At 35.3% G+C, this 16,480-nt stretch overlaps 2 protein-coding genes across 2 annotated transcripts; both read left to right on the top strand.

Annotated features, from left to right (window-relative positions):
• The first annotated feature begins 1,145 nt into the window (after window positions 1–1,145).
• Window positions 1,146–5,604, top strand: LOC125813802 (uncharacterized). The gene is made up of 6 exons (XM_049493269.1): window positions 1,146–1,321; window positions 1,419–1,445; window positions 1,534–1,596; window positions 4,910–4,988; window positions 5,079–5,124; window positions 5,318–5,604. The coding sequence occupies exons 1-6, from the start codon at window positions 1,280–1,282 to the stop codon at window positions 5,325–5,327; spliced, it is 267 nt and encodes an 88-aa protein (XP_049349226.1). The 5' UTR covers window positions 1,146–1,279; the 3' UTR covers window positions 5,328–5,604.
• Window positions 5,605–6,688: 1,084 nt separating this feature from the next.
• Window positions 6,689–16,437, top strand: LOC125813859 (dehydrogenase/reductase SDR family member FEY-like). Its single transcript, XM_049493330.1, has 8 exons — window positions 6,689–7,036; window positions 9,131–9,251; window positions 9,432–9,549; window positions 11,070–11,206; window positions 12,472–12,573; window positions 13,575–13,667; window positions 15,307–15,379; window positions 15,813–16,437. Exons 1-8 carry the CDS (start codon window positions 6,786–6,788, stop codon window positions 16,073–16,075), a joined length of 1,158 nt encoding a protein of 385 aa, XP_049349287.1. The 5' UTR covers window positions 6,689–6,785; the 3' UTR covers window positions 16,076–16,437.
• Window positions 16,438–16,480: the final 43 nt, after the last annotated feature.

Here is a 16,480-nt window from a genome sequence, read left to right as displayed (position 1 = left end):
TTATATTTTATTAATTAAATATTAAAAAAATAGGGCCCAAGATAACGAAATCTAATGAGCTTATTCCGTCAATTCCCTTAACTCTTAAGGGATCAAAACCATCGTCAGTCTAACTAACAATTAGTGTTGGTGTCAATGCCATATTAAATATGTAAAAATCAAAGAGTTATCGGTCTTTCCTTCCTATATTGAAGATTCAGTCGAAAGTCACAAAAAAAGCAATTACAAAAGCTCCTCTTTACTTTCATAGTTACGGGGTAATATAGTCTTGATAAAGCTACTTTGAATTATATGTCGTAAGAGCTCAAGCTACTACTTCTGACTACAATATTAATAAATCAATAATTAGTTGTATGTACAAATTATATTTAAACTCCAAGGCACAAATATTAAAGTAACTTGAAAATTAAATTATTTCATGTTTCATAGAAAAAATCTACAATTATACCTTGTTTTGTAGACTGAGTCTTTTATTGACGATATAACATGTGAATTGACAAAATAAAATAAAATACCAGTCCAAAAACTTTTAGTAAAAGAATATATGATAGCCTACTTTCAAGAGTTTAACTCAAACTTTTCAGACCTCGTATGACATTAGACATATATGATAATTAAAAAATATATGATAGAATTGATTGAGTACTTTAGGAGGGTAAAGCAAAATATGTGAGAAAATGACGGAACAAAAAAAAAATTATCAACTTTATATTGTAATTTCTTTCCCAAGCTCATAAGAGTTTGACATTTTAGATTTCTCGTTGAAACATAATTTTTTTATTTTTGTTACATCTCTAATAAGATCCACCACATGGATTCTTTTTTGTGGGTGTTGAAACACGTGAAAACTCAAAGCTAGATAATTTAAAAAGACTTTAAATGACAATCTAAAAAAGGAAATTACAAAATATACCCTTAATCGTTCAAGACAAACTCTCTTTCATATAGAATGAAATTGATTAAAATACATAGAAATTTGACTAATTAGATTATTATAAAAAAGGTAATTTTACAAATGATGATTCTTGTGTTATCGTGATATACAAGTGGATGGGGCAGGCGGCAGGCCCATTACCCGTGCAGTCCAGTGAAAACAAAATAAAAGCCCAGATGCAAAAGCGAGACGTTTTCCGCGAGCCCAAACCCGAATTCATATTTGTATATGCTACGGCATTAGGCGCCATTTCGATTCACGGCTTAGGGTATTTGCTAGGGTTTAGCTGCTTTCCTTGAGACTGAAAAAGGAGCTTAGTTGATCGGAGAAACAGGAATTTCAGCCATGGCTAGCACCAAAGTTCAAAGGATTATGACCCAGCCCATTGTAAGTTCGTTCACTCTTCCTCATCTTCACTGTTAACTTTTTCATTTTCACTCCGCACTAACATTTTGGATAACGTGTTTTCTTTTGTTTGTTGCAGAACCTGATTTTCAGGTTTCTTCAGAGCGTAAGTTATTCCTCTTTTTTTTTCTTCTTGCTATTACTTGATGGGAGCTCAATGTTCTTAAAATGGACGTGCAAATTATTATATACAGAAAGCTCGGATTCAAATATGGCTTTTTGAACAGAAGGATCTGAGGATTGAAGGACGTATCATTGTAAGTTTCTTTACTACAACAATGTAATTGCATTGTGGATGTTGCATTATGTGTTTTCCCAGATAATTCCCCAAGGGTTGTTAGGTCTTTCCATTAACTACTCATTTAATCATCTCCCTGCAGTTTCACACTCTAAATCGCCACTGTTTCCCTTAATAAAGGGAGTTTCCTAAGTTATCTTTTGAGTAATAGCACAGACAAATCATGTGCCTCTTCTAGTTCTAATCATCCGATCACGTATTCCGCCATACCACCATTGAACTCTTGACCTGGTGGAGTGGAGAGTAATCCATCAACCACTATGAATGTGAATTGCCATTAATTTGTAGGTCTAATCATTTATGCTACTTATCAGAAAAATTAAATTATACGGATTTATAAAGTTCCTGAAGATATGTGGTACTTCAGAGATCCTTTTTGTAATTATGTAAACTATGTACCAACAGTTCTAGCTATTAGAATGCATACTTTCTTTTGGGTGTTTGGAATTATGTAGGTTCTAGCTTAATGTGTAATAGGTGCCAGAAATTTGTAACATAAAGTTCGTGTCTGGCAATTGGCATGACTTGTATTTATAAGGAGGCGTAGAACCATTCATTTCCAACTTGAGGTTTGGGTTATTGCATCACTAGGATTCAAAGAGGGAAACACCAGTGTTGACTCTTTGTCTTGTGTGGTTTGCCATATAAATAGGGACATGTATTTCCTTAATAAGCTAGCGGTGATTGGTGAAAGCTTTTTGGTCCTCACTTTCTTCTATGTTGAACTTCTAATTTCTTTACTGATTCCATGTTTGCATTTTCTGCTAATCTTTGGACTAGTAATATCTGATGACTAGTTGAAAACACCGGTTAACTATCTGTAATCAAATACCTTCTTTAGATGTACGATAGGTTTGATCTTTAGTAAAGCTTTCAAGAGTCTATACAAAGTTATTATGTGCTATGTTCAATTTAGTAGATTGTGGAAGGACTTAGTTTTTGTAATGGAGTTCTCAATAAAAAAAAGTGAAGATTTGGTTATAAATGTGGATTAAATTTTCCAACAAACTGGAAGGCAGTACAAAGAGAAAAATAAAGAGAAACAAAGAAAAAAACAATTTCCATGTCAAATTCTATGGTTGGGGGATTCTAAGCATCCAGCTTATGGAAGTTTAGATATTTTCCAAGTTAAATACATTCTTTCACCAAATTTGTATTCAAAAATCATATTACCTTCATTTGTATTGATGGATTCAGCTCTGAGCCCAAACCATCTTGCAGTAATTATCAGTTGCCAATAAAAAATCTGGTGCATGCTTTTAGTAAATTCATGATAGAAATTTTGGTAGTCCATATTTGTTAACAACCCATATTAGTTCCTTTTATCCGTCAAGTATGCCTAGAAAGTCATACTGAATATACTGGATGAAAAAAGACTGTCATGGAAATCTCGTGTGTGCTGTAGCAAGCTCATGATTATGTATATGTATTGCCAGTGCATGTTGGGCTCACAATCTGTCATTTGGGTCCTTCTACACAAGATGTATGCCTGGATAGTTCTGCTGTTCCTGTTAGAGCAAAGCAAGGCCTAACTTTTTTTTATTTTTTCTGTCGACATAATTCTAGTTTCTTATGGCACTGATAGTTGTAGCTTGATTTTGGGATGGACGTAAGTCTGAGTAGTTTGAATTAGTAATTCAAGTTTGAGAGCAAATATGAAACGTTCCAACTTTTGAAGTTCAGATGTATTTCCCTTTTGGGTTTTTGGTGTAAAGTGTAAAACTAGAATATGTTAATACAGTTGACAGGATGTTAGATTTTCTCACTTCCCTACAGTAATTGTTAAGGAACTGAATTTAATGTAATTGTTCGCACAATCTTGGGGTTCATTTATACAACCTTACCATTCTAAAAGAATTAGTCACTCAAATTTTTACTGTAATAGTTGCTGACATATCTTCATTATTATTTGTTGCCTGGTTTTACAGAGCTTGTATAGTGAGCAGATTTGTATCATAAGACCTCTAGGATTTGACTAGTGAATATGAACCCAATCACTTTGATGTTTTGTTAGTTTGTGCAGATTTGTGATGGTTGGGTCATTTTAAAAATTTCTATGTTTTAATTTATGTTGTGTTTGACTCAACTTAAGAGTTCAAGAAAGTAAGACTTTTGGAACTTGTGGTCTTAAAACCTGCCGTGGCATATGTATGGCTATAACAACATGCCTTAATTAAGGGGTAAATAGAATAGTTAAATTGTTTCCAAATTTAGGAAGGTGCCATTCTTATTGGAGCAGACTAATAAGGAGGGCGTATCACATAAAATTGAATGGAGGAGTATTTTCTGCAAGCTGTGTAAATGTTGTTATGCTGTAAATTTTGCTCCTTTGCTGGCTTTTTAAGTTTTGAATTTTTTTCCTGATAATTGAAGCATGTATATATGTTTCATCCTTGTAATTGTAATATTTAGTGCTGTGTTTTGTTCTGTAACCCCGGGCCCCTGTAAGTTTCCTGTGATCATTAGGGATAATTTAGTCACCAAATCTATTCTGGCTCTGTAGATCTTCCGATGTACATACCCTAACATATAAAGGTTTGTACTATAATAGTCTTTGTTTGGAAGATTTTACAGTCTCTTATTAAAAAAAAAAAGCAAAAGCTTACCTTGGATGTGAATGTGAAAATATACCAACTTGAAAGGTTTTCGGTTTGAACTCTTATAGACCTTGATATTTGTTCTTTTTGAATAATCCATAGTTGGGATTTCTCTTTACCTTACGAAGAAAAAATCTATACTGGATTTCTTAAGCTGGTTCTGGATGCGAAAGAATAATCTGGATTATAAATTGTTTTCTGCTTCTCAACCAGGGATTAGATATGTTTAGACTCCGGGAAATAGCTGGATCATCAGTTGTTGCGCATTATATGCACAAAAAAGTTTTTTGAATTAACTTTTTGGTGTCATGTACCTGTATTGGTCAAATCTTAAGAAGCAGCTCTTTTTCTGTTTCTGGTCATTGTGTGAAGTAGTTTTTGACGAAGGTTGTTTGCAAATGATTGACACTCATAAATGAGCAAATGAGTTCAAATGGATGCACTTGAATTACTGCGTTTTTGCATCTTTTTCCTTTGGGATAAATCAAAAGAATTGAATATTGGTTTTGCCTCTTGCATCACCTGCATCCTTTTGGCTAGTAAAGTCATCAAGCTAGGTACCTCACTCATTTGCATCCTGTATCTATATCCTTCCATGCTGCTGCTCTACACAGTTTAACAGTGATTTGTCTGGTACTTATTGACTAATAGGTAAATCTGTCTGTGTTTGTTTAGGGTTTTGATGAGTACATGAATTTAGTTCTGGACGATGCTGAGGAAGTTAATGTGAAGAAGAAAACCAGCAAGCAGTTGGGTGGGTGACCATTGCCTTGACTCTAGCTTTATACCCTCTCCCATAATTTCCAGAGGAACTAACTTTCATCTCCTCTGTGGTTTTATGCAGGGCGGATTCTTCTGAAAGGCGATAACATTACTCTGATGATGAACACGTATGTCATTGTTATTCTATTTTCCTGATGCACGTAAAATCACAGTTTATAAACAAATATAGCGATTATATCTTATCTGTTGTTAACTTGTTATGATCTTTTTTCTTTCCAAGTCTCCCCCACCTCCACCTGGGGTGATAAGGAGGGGGATGTTACGGCTGTTTTACTTATTTCATGGTTTTTTTCTATGTAGGGGGAAATAATTTCTTGTGTTGGCGTAGGAAAGTTGGTGGCATCTTGTACGCGTTCACCAGATGCAAATTGAAACCATGTTATCTCATGAATGACAGAATTGCATGGCCCTGACTTTCATTTAGTGTGTGTATGTTGATGTAGGTAAAATATTTGACATGGTTTCATTGAACCAAATGCTTTGATTGTTGTATGAATGTCTATTCATGACATAAGATCCGGGCTCCTCTCCATTCCTGTGTTAGTTGATGGCTTGACTATTAGCGCCAAAGGAAGTGTATATTTTTCCAAGTTTTTGTTGGTCGAGTATAACTCCACATTAATATCATTTTAACCATGCTTGTCAGCTACCAACCATGACTGTTGCGCCCCCCCACTCTCATCTCTCAAACTATACTAGTTGTGCAACTGATGTTATGCCATTTCTTGCATGTGACAATTGATTGCTTTTGGCAGATCTGGGGAAGACGCACCCCCCTTTAACCCCGTGCCTGTGCCAACTTTTTGTCGAAACGTAAGACAATTTTAGGTGTTGTCTGGAAGGCAGAGAATTTGTGTATTATTTTAGGTAGGGATCAGTTATTTATTTTATTAGTTTTATTTATGAAACAGCTAAATTCCTAAGCAACTATAAAACATGTTATTATTTATGCAGAATTTAATACATGTATAAATCACTTCTAAATCAACTATCAAACAACCTTTAGCTCCTAAGAAGCCGAAATCACACTCCAGTGAGATGGTGACGTACCCAAAACTTGGAGATGAGAGTAAATCCATGGGGCACCAAATATGTGGAAATAATAGTGTTAGGTGTGGGAGATGAGGGATAAATCCTTGGCCAACGACTATTTTGACTTTATGTCCAATTTCTCCATAGTCTGTCCATAATTTCATTGTCATATGATACAGCACCAAGATCGATCCATATATGTGGGTCAGCGCCATTTTTATTGTTATCATTACTCCTTTTGCTTTAATTTGTTTGTTCTATTTGTTATTTTAGTTCATTTAAAAAAACATATCATTCTCTTCTTATCAATTCTTTAATTATAACTTTTCACTCATAAAATTAAAGAATATTTTGATACATTTTTAATTTAAGATCACAAGATTAAAAAATTTCTTCTACTTAATTTATTATCAAATCACGCTCAAAAAGATCGTTTATATCAGAATGAGGATCTTACTTATTCTTTTAAAAATAAAGAGGTGGTGTGCTAAACAATTTCAAATCTCATCACACATATGAGGTCAACCACAAAAATAAAGAGTGGTTGGAACGGATCTATACGGTCCATCTCTCTTTATACGAGTCCCGTGAGAGCGAAAGAAAATGACAAAAACTTCGTATATATATAATACTAATAGAAAAAGGAAAGGTAAACATCACTAACGACAGTTGCGGAGCAAAGTGAGTGAGGTGCGAGGGAGAGAATCTGTTTAGCTTAGAATCAACGAGAAAGGAGATGGCGAACGAGGAGGCGGAGAAGAAGAAGAATACAACTTCTAGTGAAGCTAAGCAGCCATTGAAGACGGCGAAGAAGAAAGCATTAGGATGGATGGAATGGTTACGAGGATGGTTCTATTTGGTTTACGAGATGCTTTTTCAAAGGATATTAGCCAGTCATTTGCAGAATCCTATGCCTCTTCCTCCTATTAATGACCTTACTTGCATCGTTACTGGTTCTACTAGCGGTATCGGCCGTGAAATCGCTCGGTATGCTTTACTTTATGCTTATTACTCTTTGCTTGAAGAAAATTTGAGATTCTGCTGCTAATTTGAGTAATTTCTGAAGGAAGATGGATTTGCTTATTGATTATAGTGAACTAGTGGAGAAATAGCTTTTAGAGTCCGCCGTTATAAGAGCTTAAACTAATTTGAATTGTGATAATGCCTTGTTTTGAAGTGCCATCTAGATTTTTGTTTCCTTTTTTTATTCTTTGTTTTGTGGTTTGTCAACAAAAGAAGATGGAGAAATGAATTTTGTGGTGTTTATTCCCTTTTCTCATTGAAGTCTCAATTTAATAGGATATGTTGCTCAGGAAGTTACTGGCTATTTGAAGCTGCACTGTGCACTTCAGTATGAAACTTGCAGTTGTTCTCCTTACAGACAGAACTTTATACTGGGATACATTACTAACTCGTAATACTTGTTTGCAATGGTTGTCCTAGATGAAACTTTCTAAACTGACTTTCAATCAGCTGCAGTTGTGCATGTACAGGGGATAGAACTGGTTATTTATTTTTGTTCTAGGTTTGCTTTCGAGTTTAAGAAACTCTGTAGTTTAATACCTTTCCTGGTGGACTTTAATTAGCCATTTTGGATTACCACAGAAGGGGAACAGATTTCAAAAGGGAGGTCATTTGGAGTCTTTAAAATCTTGGCGTTGAGGTCATATTCGGAGTTAGTAGGTTGCTTTAGGCACTCCACCATCTGGTCACAGGAATGGATACGGTTGTTGTTTGCTTGGAATGACAAGAATATTCTCGTCATATGTATCGTCCCGAGCGTTTAGTGTTCCTTCTAATTTCCAATAATGCTAGCAATCTTTGCCCTCCTCTGATTTGGTTATCTCTAAGAGATATCATAGTGAATTTGATTCAATTTTAATTTCTTTAACTGACTGTAACTCACCGAAAAGTACCATTAAATGGTGTAGAGCTTGGGAAACAATGTCTTCACATTTGTCTAGTATTTGTATCTCCTGTAATGCCCTTTTTATTTGAAGCTTGACATCTCACGGTAAATGGCACCACACACTTGATATCAGCTACATATCAAATCATGTGGGAAGTGTTCTGGTGCCTTTAGTAGTTCAAGAGGATGAAAAATGTGAAACAGAATCCCGACTCTAGGGCCATTCAAGAGTGCAAGATGGCTTATGAGATTGCTCTATGAAAAAGATAATGATTTGTTATTTAATGTTTCGTCAGTAACATGCTATTTTCTGTCAAGTTTGGATATTTCCTTATTGAGAAAGATGTCCTTTTGGGATATCACATTTAAACTTTTGGATGAAATAACTTGCTCTATTTATGTGCCTGATGAAACAATTATTCTTGCCTTGATTCCCATTGGAAAACAATCTGGAACATGTAAACAGTCCAACCTTTTATTACTATTGCTGTGAGAAAGCTGTGAAATGCATTTAGCCAATTATCTATAAATAACAAATAAATAGAATAACTTTGAACTTGACAACTGCTAATGAAAGAATGGAATCCAAGCATATACTAATACCTATTTAAGGTAAAAGGAGGAGATATGAATAACTTTTGTGCTCCTGAAACAAAGAAAATTGAATCAGAATTTATCTTCTTCCCTTATCAGTGTTTCCTTTTTTGCTTTCTCTAATCCTTATTTGGTGGCTGATAGCCTTTGAGCTGAAAAGTACTGAATGTTGATCCATCTAATTGTGGTCTAGCTTTACTAAGACTCATTCAATTTTCTATCTCTTCTGCGAATAACTTTTTGTTTCATATTTGATAACTCAAAGCAAAAAAGGAGTAGATCTTTGTTTCATATCTGGCTGCGAGTAATTTCTCATCCAATCTACATCCCTGATCCCACAGTATGTGTTACCTAACATGATTATCCTAAGGATATCCACATATCAGGGTCTGATACGTTATTCTTCCGTGATAAATAATGTTACACCATATGATTTTCTATGTGCCCTTTCTTATATTGTTATCTTCATTATTCTGTTGAAAATCTCTTCTTACTCCTCTTTCAGATACAAGGATTTGGAAGAAGTTTTCTAGTCCATTTTCTCTAATGTACAAAAATTCTGCTTTTGCATTAGACAGGCAGTTGGCAGAAGCAGGAGCACATGTTGTTATGGCTGTCAGAAGCACCAATCGTGCACAGGAGTTAATACGGAAATGGCAGGAAGAATGGTCGGGCAAGGGCCTTCCACTCAACATTGAGGTATATTATCTTTCATCTCATAGTAGTATCAAGTATGGGTATGGCTAGGAAGTAGTACAGCTGTATGCTAGTTTATTACAAATGTATTAGTTTCAAGAATTTTTAAGTTGGTGTCAATGATTCTTGTTCAATGTCATAAAAATATTGTCCTAATTGAATATAATTCACATTTGTTGCAAGGTCATGGAGCTTGATCTTCTCTCTTTGGATTCTGTTGCACGATTCGCAGAAGCATGGAATGCCCGCATGGCTCCAGTACATGTTCTCATCAATAATGCCGGCATATTTTCAATTGGAGGTTAGTGCGGTATTAGTTTCTTCTTATTAACTGGCAGTAACCAAAATGTGCACTCTTCTTGTGTGATACTTGAGCTGTGACACCTTGAGACAACTATTAGGTTTCAGCTACATCATGGAGCCTTTCTTACTTAAAGATAAAAAATAAAAGCTTGCCCTTTCTAACTTGATATCCAATTCTAATCTGTCAAATGTCATAGCGTGTTTGCATGTTTCAGCATTTTCATCATGTGGTCAAGATTTCTGTTTGTTTCCTTAGTCTTGAAGTTTATGGTATATGTGGAGCTTTATAGAAATACCTGTTTCCATGTAACTAATCCTCTGAAAATCAAGGCATTAAATCTTTATATGTGTTAAGTTTGTGTATATGTCAAATCATTAAAAAAAGAGTTAGTGTATATGTCAGATTCATGCAACACCAAACACATCAGTGATTTTCTTATTCTACATGGTTAGTCTTAATAATTTTTCAATAGTTGAGACTTGAGATAATAATGAATCTTAAATGGTCCATTTCCAGCTTCAGACAGTTCGGAAGTTATGGAATTCACTAGGGCTACCTGGTAAATATGAAAAGATGATTTATGATTAATGTCAAATAAGAACTTCAGCAAAGTTTGTAAGATTTCTACTTTTTGGTAGACTACTTCTATTAGGGGGTGTTTAATGCCCTTTGTTTATAAAATTTTATACCTTGATCAAAAGAAAGAACATCAGCAAGGTATCTCTTTTCGGCTATCTAGTCTTTGGATGGAATGTTATAGAAAGGTTCAGAAGGAGAAATTCTATTCAATTAGTTACTTGCTTGATATGGATAAAATGAAGGATGTCTCAGGTCTGATTCTGAGGTAGAAGAGCCTGTAGAGCAGCATCTGGGTCTTTTACTGGATAATCACCTTGTCATGCTTACATCTTATGAGTTCAGTTCAAGCATGATTTATAGTGTAAATTAATGTAAAATGTTCTACTATCCTAGGACGAGTTGCAACGGTTTGTCTACATGTCTTGGTCAAAACACAGCTTAGTGTTGTGTATTGTTGGAATTGGTTATTGTAGATTTGTAGCAACTTAGGTTTATGATTGAATATTTCAATATGCACCTTCAGGTTGGAAATTATATGTTCCTAGAAATTTTTAGATGTTTATCATGTTCACAGTTCACATTCATGTGTGTACCAGAACTCCCAATCATGATAATAGGTAACCAGAAAATCGTATGCTGGTCACCTGTATTAATCTAATTGCCTTAGCCTGACTTCACGCTTTGGCTTTGGCTTGCATTAGGGTTTTCCTATGCTAATGCACTAATGCTTGGCTAGTGGGGGTGCATTTAGCAGTTTTAACAGGGACAATACATTGTCTGCAATAGAAATATTGGTACAGCTTTTTACCTGTTTTCTCCTTTAGATGGAAACTGAATGATTGATAGCTGAGTGAGTGCACATTCTTTTATCTGGAGACTTGTGAGACTTTGCTTCTGCCCTTCTAACTTAGGCTAATGAATTGTGTCGTTTTCTACAGAACCACAGAGGTTTTCAAAAGATGGGTATGAGGAACACATGCAAGTGAATCATCTAGCTCCGGCTATGCTTTCCATATTGCTTTTACCATCACTTATTAGAGGTTCCCCAAGCCGAATTATTAACGTGAACTCTACTGTAAGTCTTAGCAATATGCCCCCGCTATAGATGGATATGTTATACACTCAATTGTTTGTCTCCTCACTTTCGGCACTCAGTTACTGCTTTGAATGATCTTGATTTTCCATGATTATGGATAATTTAAAATGAGTTGCAAACTGAAGTTTCAGCATTGGTGAAAACATTTTATCTAGTATGCATTAATTTGAAATAGCTTAAACAACAGGCTTTTCCAAAGCAATGATATACAGCAATATGGAGGTGGTTTAGCATAGACTTCATGATTTCAGCCTTTTTGATTTGGAAGCCTTTGCCTTCCTCATGAACGGTCTGAGCAGAAAAAAGATATTTTACCGGTTGGGATATTGAAGTCATCTGTCCTAGATCTTTGCTCTTGAATATTTATGGTGTATGTGTTAATAATATATAAGGAAAAAAAAGATACATACTATTAGGACTTGCTGGACTTTGCTGCATAATGGAACAAGGTGGTGGATATAGAGTAATTTTGACTTCAAGTTTTAAAAACTGTCGAAAGCCCTTAAAAATTTGTGAGCTTGAACTTTTCCTTTCGGACAATTTATTTGTGGTGATAATTATTGTTTGAGTTACTCGTTCAATTTGACTATAATGCTATGCCTGAAAGATGATGTATCCATATTTGCATTCTTGATTCTCTTTGCTTAGTATGCTTGTTGGAACTTGCCTTTCTTTATTCTCTTAGTTGGAATTTAAAATATTGATTGTTGGTAACTCTTTGGTCAGGCTTTGTCTTAGTCTTGCTTTTACTTGAACATGTTGGTTCATTTTATGGTCTAAGTTACTTGCTTATTGGTTTTATGACCTAAATCATTATATCGGATATGAAAAAAGATGAAGCAAACGCAGTAGCTAATAATAAATCCTATATAATAATGCCAAATTTGGTGTTGAAAGTGAAATAAAAGAACGGAGCAGTAGTTATTGAGGCTATTCTCCAACGAAACCAAGTCTCAAAGTTTGAGGAGGGGTGGATGTAGTTGCTTTGAAATAAATTTATCTTGTAATTTAAGTGATTGCCTCCACTTCACTTTATGGCTTATGTTACGGCTACTGACAGGAATATAGTTTATTTCATCTGTGTAGATGCACTATGTTGGGTTTGTTGATCCAGAAGATATGAATGGGGTGGATGTAGTTGCTTTGAAATAAATTTATCTTGTAATTTAAGTGATTGCCTCCACGTCAGTTTATGGCTTATGTTACGGCTACTGACAGGAATATAGTTTATTTCATCTGTGTAGATGCACTATGTTGGGTTTGTCGATCCAGAAGATATGAATGTTGTATCCGGAAAGAGAAAGTACACCAGTGTAGTGGGATATGGAGGCAGCAAGCTTGCTCAGGTATTTTCTAAAAGGTTGTCAGCTATTACTTGCTAATGGTCTTTTGCTTGTTGTGTTAGCATTAATTGAGATGCTACATCCTGTTCGACCACAGCACACCTTAACACAAGTGGCTGCCTAATTATATTTCATTTTTTCTTTTCACGATTTAGGAAGGTTGCATTCTGCCTAGTAAATAAAGCTTAGGTACCTGAGTTTTTCCATATGATATGCCCCTTCCCTATTGAACAATTCTTTTGTTTCCGCTTCGCTAAAGCCAATAGTTTCTCTTACCCTTCAGAAGCTCTCCTATTTCCTCTCAATTTATGCTGATGGAAATACTAGTGGAGATTAATTGCCCATCATCACTCCAATAGTTATTACATCTATTAGGCATTAAGTGCTTAAAAGTGGGTTCGCTCTGGAGTCTGGTCAAGATCATCTTGAGTAGTGATAAAAAACCAATTTGAATATGTTGGATGGGACCCATCAAAGAGTTATCAGAAACTAGAAGACATTATTTTTTGGTAATTTGGGATGCAAACATCCAAAGGCACATCTTCGATACTTTGTTGCATGTCCATTAAGAGCTATTACTGTATTCTCTTAATTCCACAGGTTGATCCAAAAATTGATTTCTGTAGGGAGATGTTCATCTGCTTGTCAAAAGTTGCGCCAATACAAATGTGCAAGTTCATCTAGGGAGTACTCTTTTTTTGTTAATTTTTGTGCACTTCTAATCATCAATGTAATAATAAATTGGGAAGCCTTTGCATCAGCAGTAAACAACCAGGCAGGGTACATTAAAGCAAAAAATCAAGTATAGAACATTGTATATAGCTTCTTATTAGTAATCATTTCAAGCATAAAATCATCTAGGATTTATGATAGTTAAAATTGAACTTAAGATGCTAAGCTCTTATTCCTTCTTTGTAGTATGTGTTTCCATTTGAGTTCTAATAAAATCCGGTTTTGTTGATTTTGCTCTCCAGTGACTAATCCACTGTGGTTCGGAAGTGCAGATTATGTTCAGTAGCATCCTTCATAAGAGACTACCTGCTGAATCTGGCATAAGTGTAGTATGTAATACTCCTGGAATTGTTCTAACCAATGTTGTAAGTTCTTGATAACTTCACTATTTGTTTCTCTAGTTACCATCTTTAATGTTAATGCCATACCTTGTCTTGATGTACCCATGTCAAACGTGAATGATATGAGTGCAGTACTTTGTACAGATCCTTTTTTCAAATTAATTGTGTAAATCCTTTGATATACACTAGAGATTATTAAAAAGGTAGTCGTAGTCAACCCGGATACTTGCATACGGTGGGGTTGGATACACATGTAAACGATTCCATGTGAAAAACTTCCAGCTTCCATTATTTATGCACATATATCTGTTTGACTTGAAGAGCCTCACATGGTTTCATTTTAAAGGATTCTCTAGAAGAGGTTCTGATCCCAACTTGACTTGGCCTTTCACTAATCAGCCCTAATATGCTCAACTTAAATGCCAAAATAGGCCAATTAAGATGATGTCGTTGCTTCATGTGGTGCCCCTGTGCCTCCATCTTTATTTATTCTGCTGCTTCCTCTATCCCAATTTTTTTTTTGATGACAAGGGAAACCCGCAGCCGCTACCCTTTAGGTGCGCACAGGGTAAAGCCCCCGCTCCTATGCAATAGCTCACAAACCACATAGGAGAGATAACCCATACTAAGCAAGCCTGGTGCGACCTCTATCCCAATTTATGTAGCACTTTACGCTTTTTGAGATTCAAACTAAGTAAATTTTGACCAACATCTTGAGATACATTTTCATCATATTGACATGAGAAGAATTGCAACTTGTAGTACTTCTCGTATAGTGTTTGAATGTCTAACTTTTAATTTTAATTTTAAAATATTGAGTTGATCTAATCTAATTTAGTTTCAATGATTAGTGCCCGTTTGGATTGACTTATTTTAGGTGCTTTTAAGCCAAAATAACTTTTTAGCAGTTTTGAAGTGTTTGGGTAAAGTTAAAAAGTGCTTATAAACACTTATTTTAAAGCCAAAATAACAAAAATAAGCCAAAAACCATAAGTTAGAAATCCTAACTTGTGGCTTTTGGCGTATAAGTCATAAGCCAAAAGCCAATCCAAACAGGCCCTTAGTTTAATTAGATCTTAGAAAGCGAAAAACACCACATAAATTGGGACAGAGGGAGTTATAAGCTTCCAATCCCTAAAGAGTAACAACAAACCCAATGTAATCCAGGTGGGATCCGGGGAGGGTAAAGGGTACACAGACCTTACACAGAGAGACAATTTGATAGACCCTTGGCTCAAAGGACGATAAAGGCAGAAGCAACAAGTAGAAATTACAACAAGATAATAAGATAATTGAGGCTAAAGGTACAATATGTAGAAATAGAAATTGAAACATAATGAAAAACAAGAATAATACTAATACACAGAGAAAGGAAAAGAAATACGCCCGGGTACATACTGACCCTCTACCTTAATTCTCAACCTCTACACCCTCCTATCAAGCAAGGGTCATGTTCTCAGTATGTTGAAGATTTACCATATCTTGCCTAATCACTTCACCTTCATACTTCTTTGGTGTACCTTTACCCCTAAGAATTTTTTTGAGAAAACCCTATTTGAGCTAGAGTTCTAAATTTCTTGGATATGACTTTCTTCTTTTCAGTTTCTGTTCTTTTCATTCCTTTATATGATACTTTTTAACAAGTTTGCATATAAAATTGCAGGCGAGGGATCTTCCTAAGTTTTTGCAAGTTGGCTATCGTCTAATACCCTATTTTATATTTAATGCTGAAGAAGGTATGTTATACTCCAGAAAGTAAGAATATCATTTCATAATTTTCTGCAATTGTGAACTGATATACTTTTAGATAAGGTAAGAAAACTACACAACTCAACTAAGAATAATTTGACCAAAAGGAATATGAGTGAAGGAGCATATAAAAGAAACCTGAAGGACCATGCAAGTTAATTTTAGTTAAACAAACAAGTTGTATAAAAAGGGAGAAGGCAAGAGTGCATCTCATCAGAAAGACCAAATGTGAGAAGAGATTAAAACTGAGCTATGCGTGCATTCTTGTTTGGTGCATCCCTTAGATGCTGGTCCCAGGGAAAGTTCTAGACTTCTAGTGGCCTCTTGTTTTATTTAGTTTCTTGGTTATTTGGCATGTGTAGTCTAATTATTTATCTAATCATCTCCATGCATATTACTCAAATTAGTTGGTTGCTGCAGGCTCTCGAAGTACCTTGTTTGCAGCTACAGATCCTCAAATTTCCGAGTATTGTGAAATGCTGAAAGCAGATGACTGGCCAGTGTGTGCATACATTTCCCACGATTGTCGTCCCACAAATGCTTCTGAAGAAGCCCATAATATTGAAACTTCTTACAAAGTCTGGGAGAAGACGCTGGAATTGGTTGGCCTTCCTTCAGATGCAGTAGAGAGGCTTATAGAAGGGGAAGAAATTAAATGCCGATATGGAAATTCCCAGGAGTAGCTCTTCGGCACTCGATAAAGTTGCCATGCCTCCAATTTTCTTCTCTTCTCTTGACCTATTTCAGAATTCAAAGGAACAAAGTAGAAACCTGTATTACGTGATAGAAATTTTTGGCTTTTGCTTCTAGACATGCAACTAATGACATATCAAGTGGCATGGAGTTCTTGTCTTCTTTGCATGAAGCCTGATGACGCCTACGTGTTTTAAGTGGAATCCGTTTCCCCATGTCCAAACCTTCTATAGGTTTTTGTGTTAATTCTTGTATGCAACATACAAAAATGAACAAACTCTTTTGCCGCATGAATACGTTCCAGCGCGTCCATACTTGTTGTATCTGTGCAACTTTACACAATTTTGCAAATTATAGGGGTAATTTTGGACCTTTTATTATGATTTTGTTAGCTG

The sequence above is a fragment of the Solanum verrucosum genome, unplaced genomic scaffold, assembly GCF_900185275.1.
Source record: "Solanum verrucosum unplaced genomic scaffold, falcon-dt-bn FXZP01000205.1, whole genome shotgun sequence".
NCBI lineage: Eukaryota > Viridiplantae > Streptophyta > Magnoliopsida > Solanales > Solanaceae > Solanum > Solanum verrucosum.
This window is presented reverse-complemented; position numbering and strand designations above follow the sequence as displayed.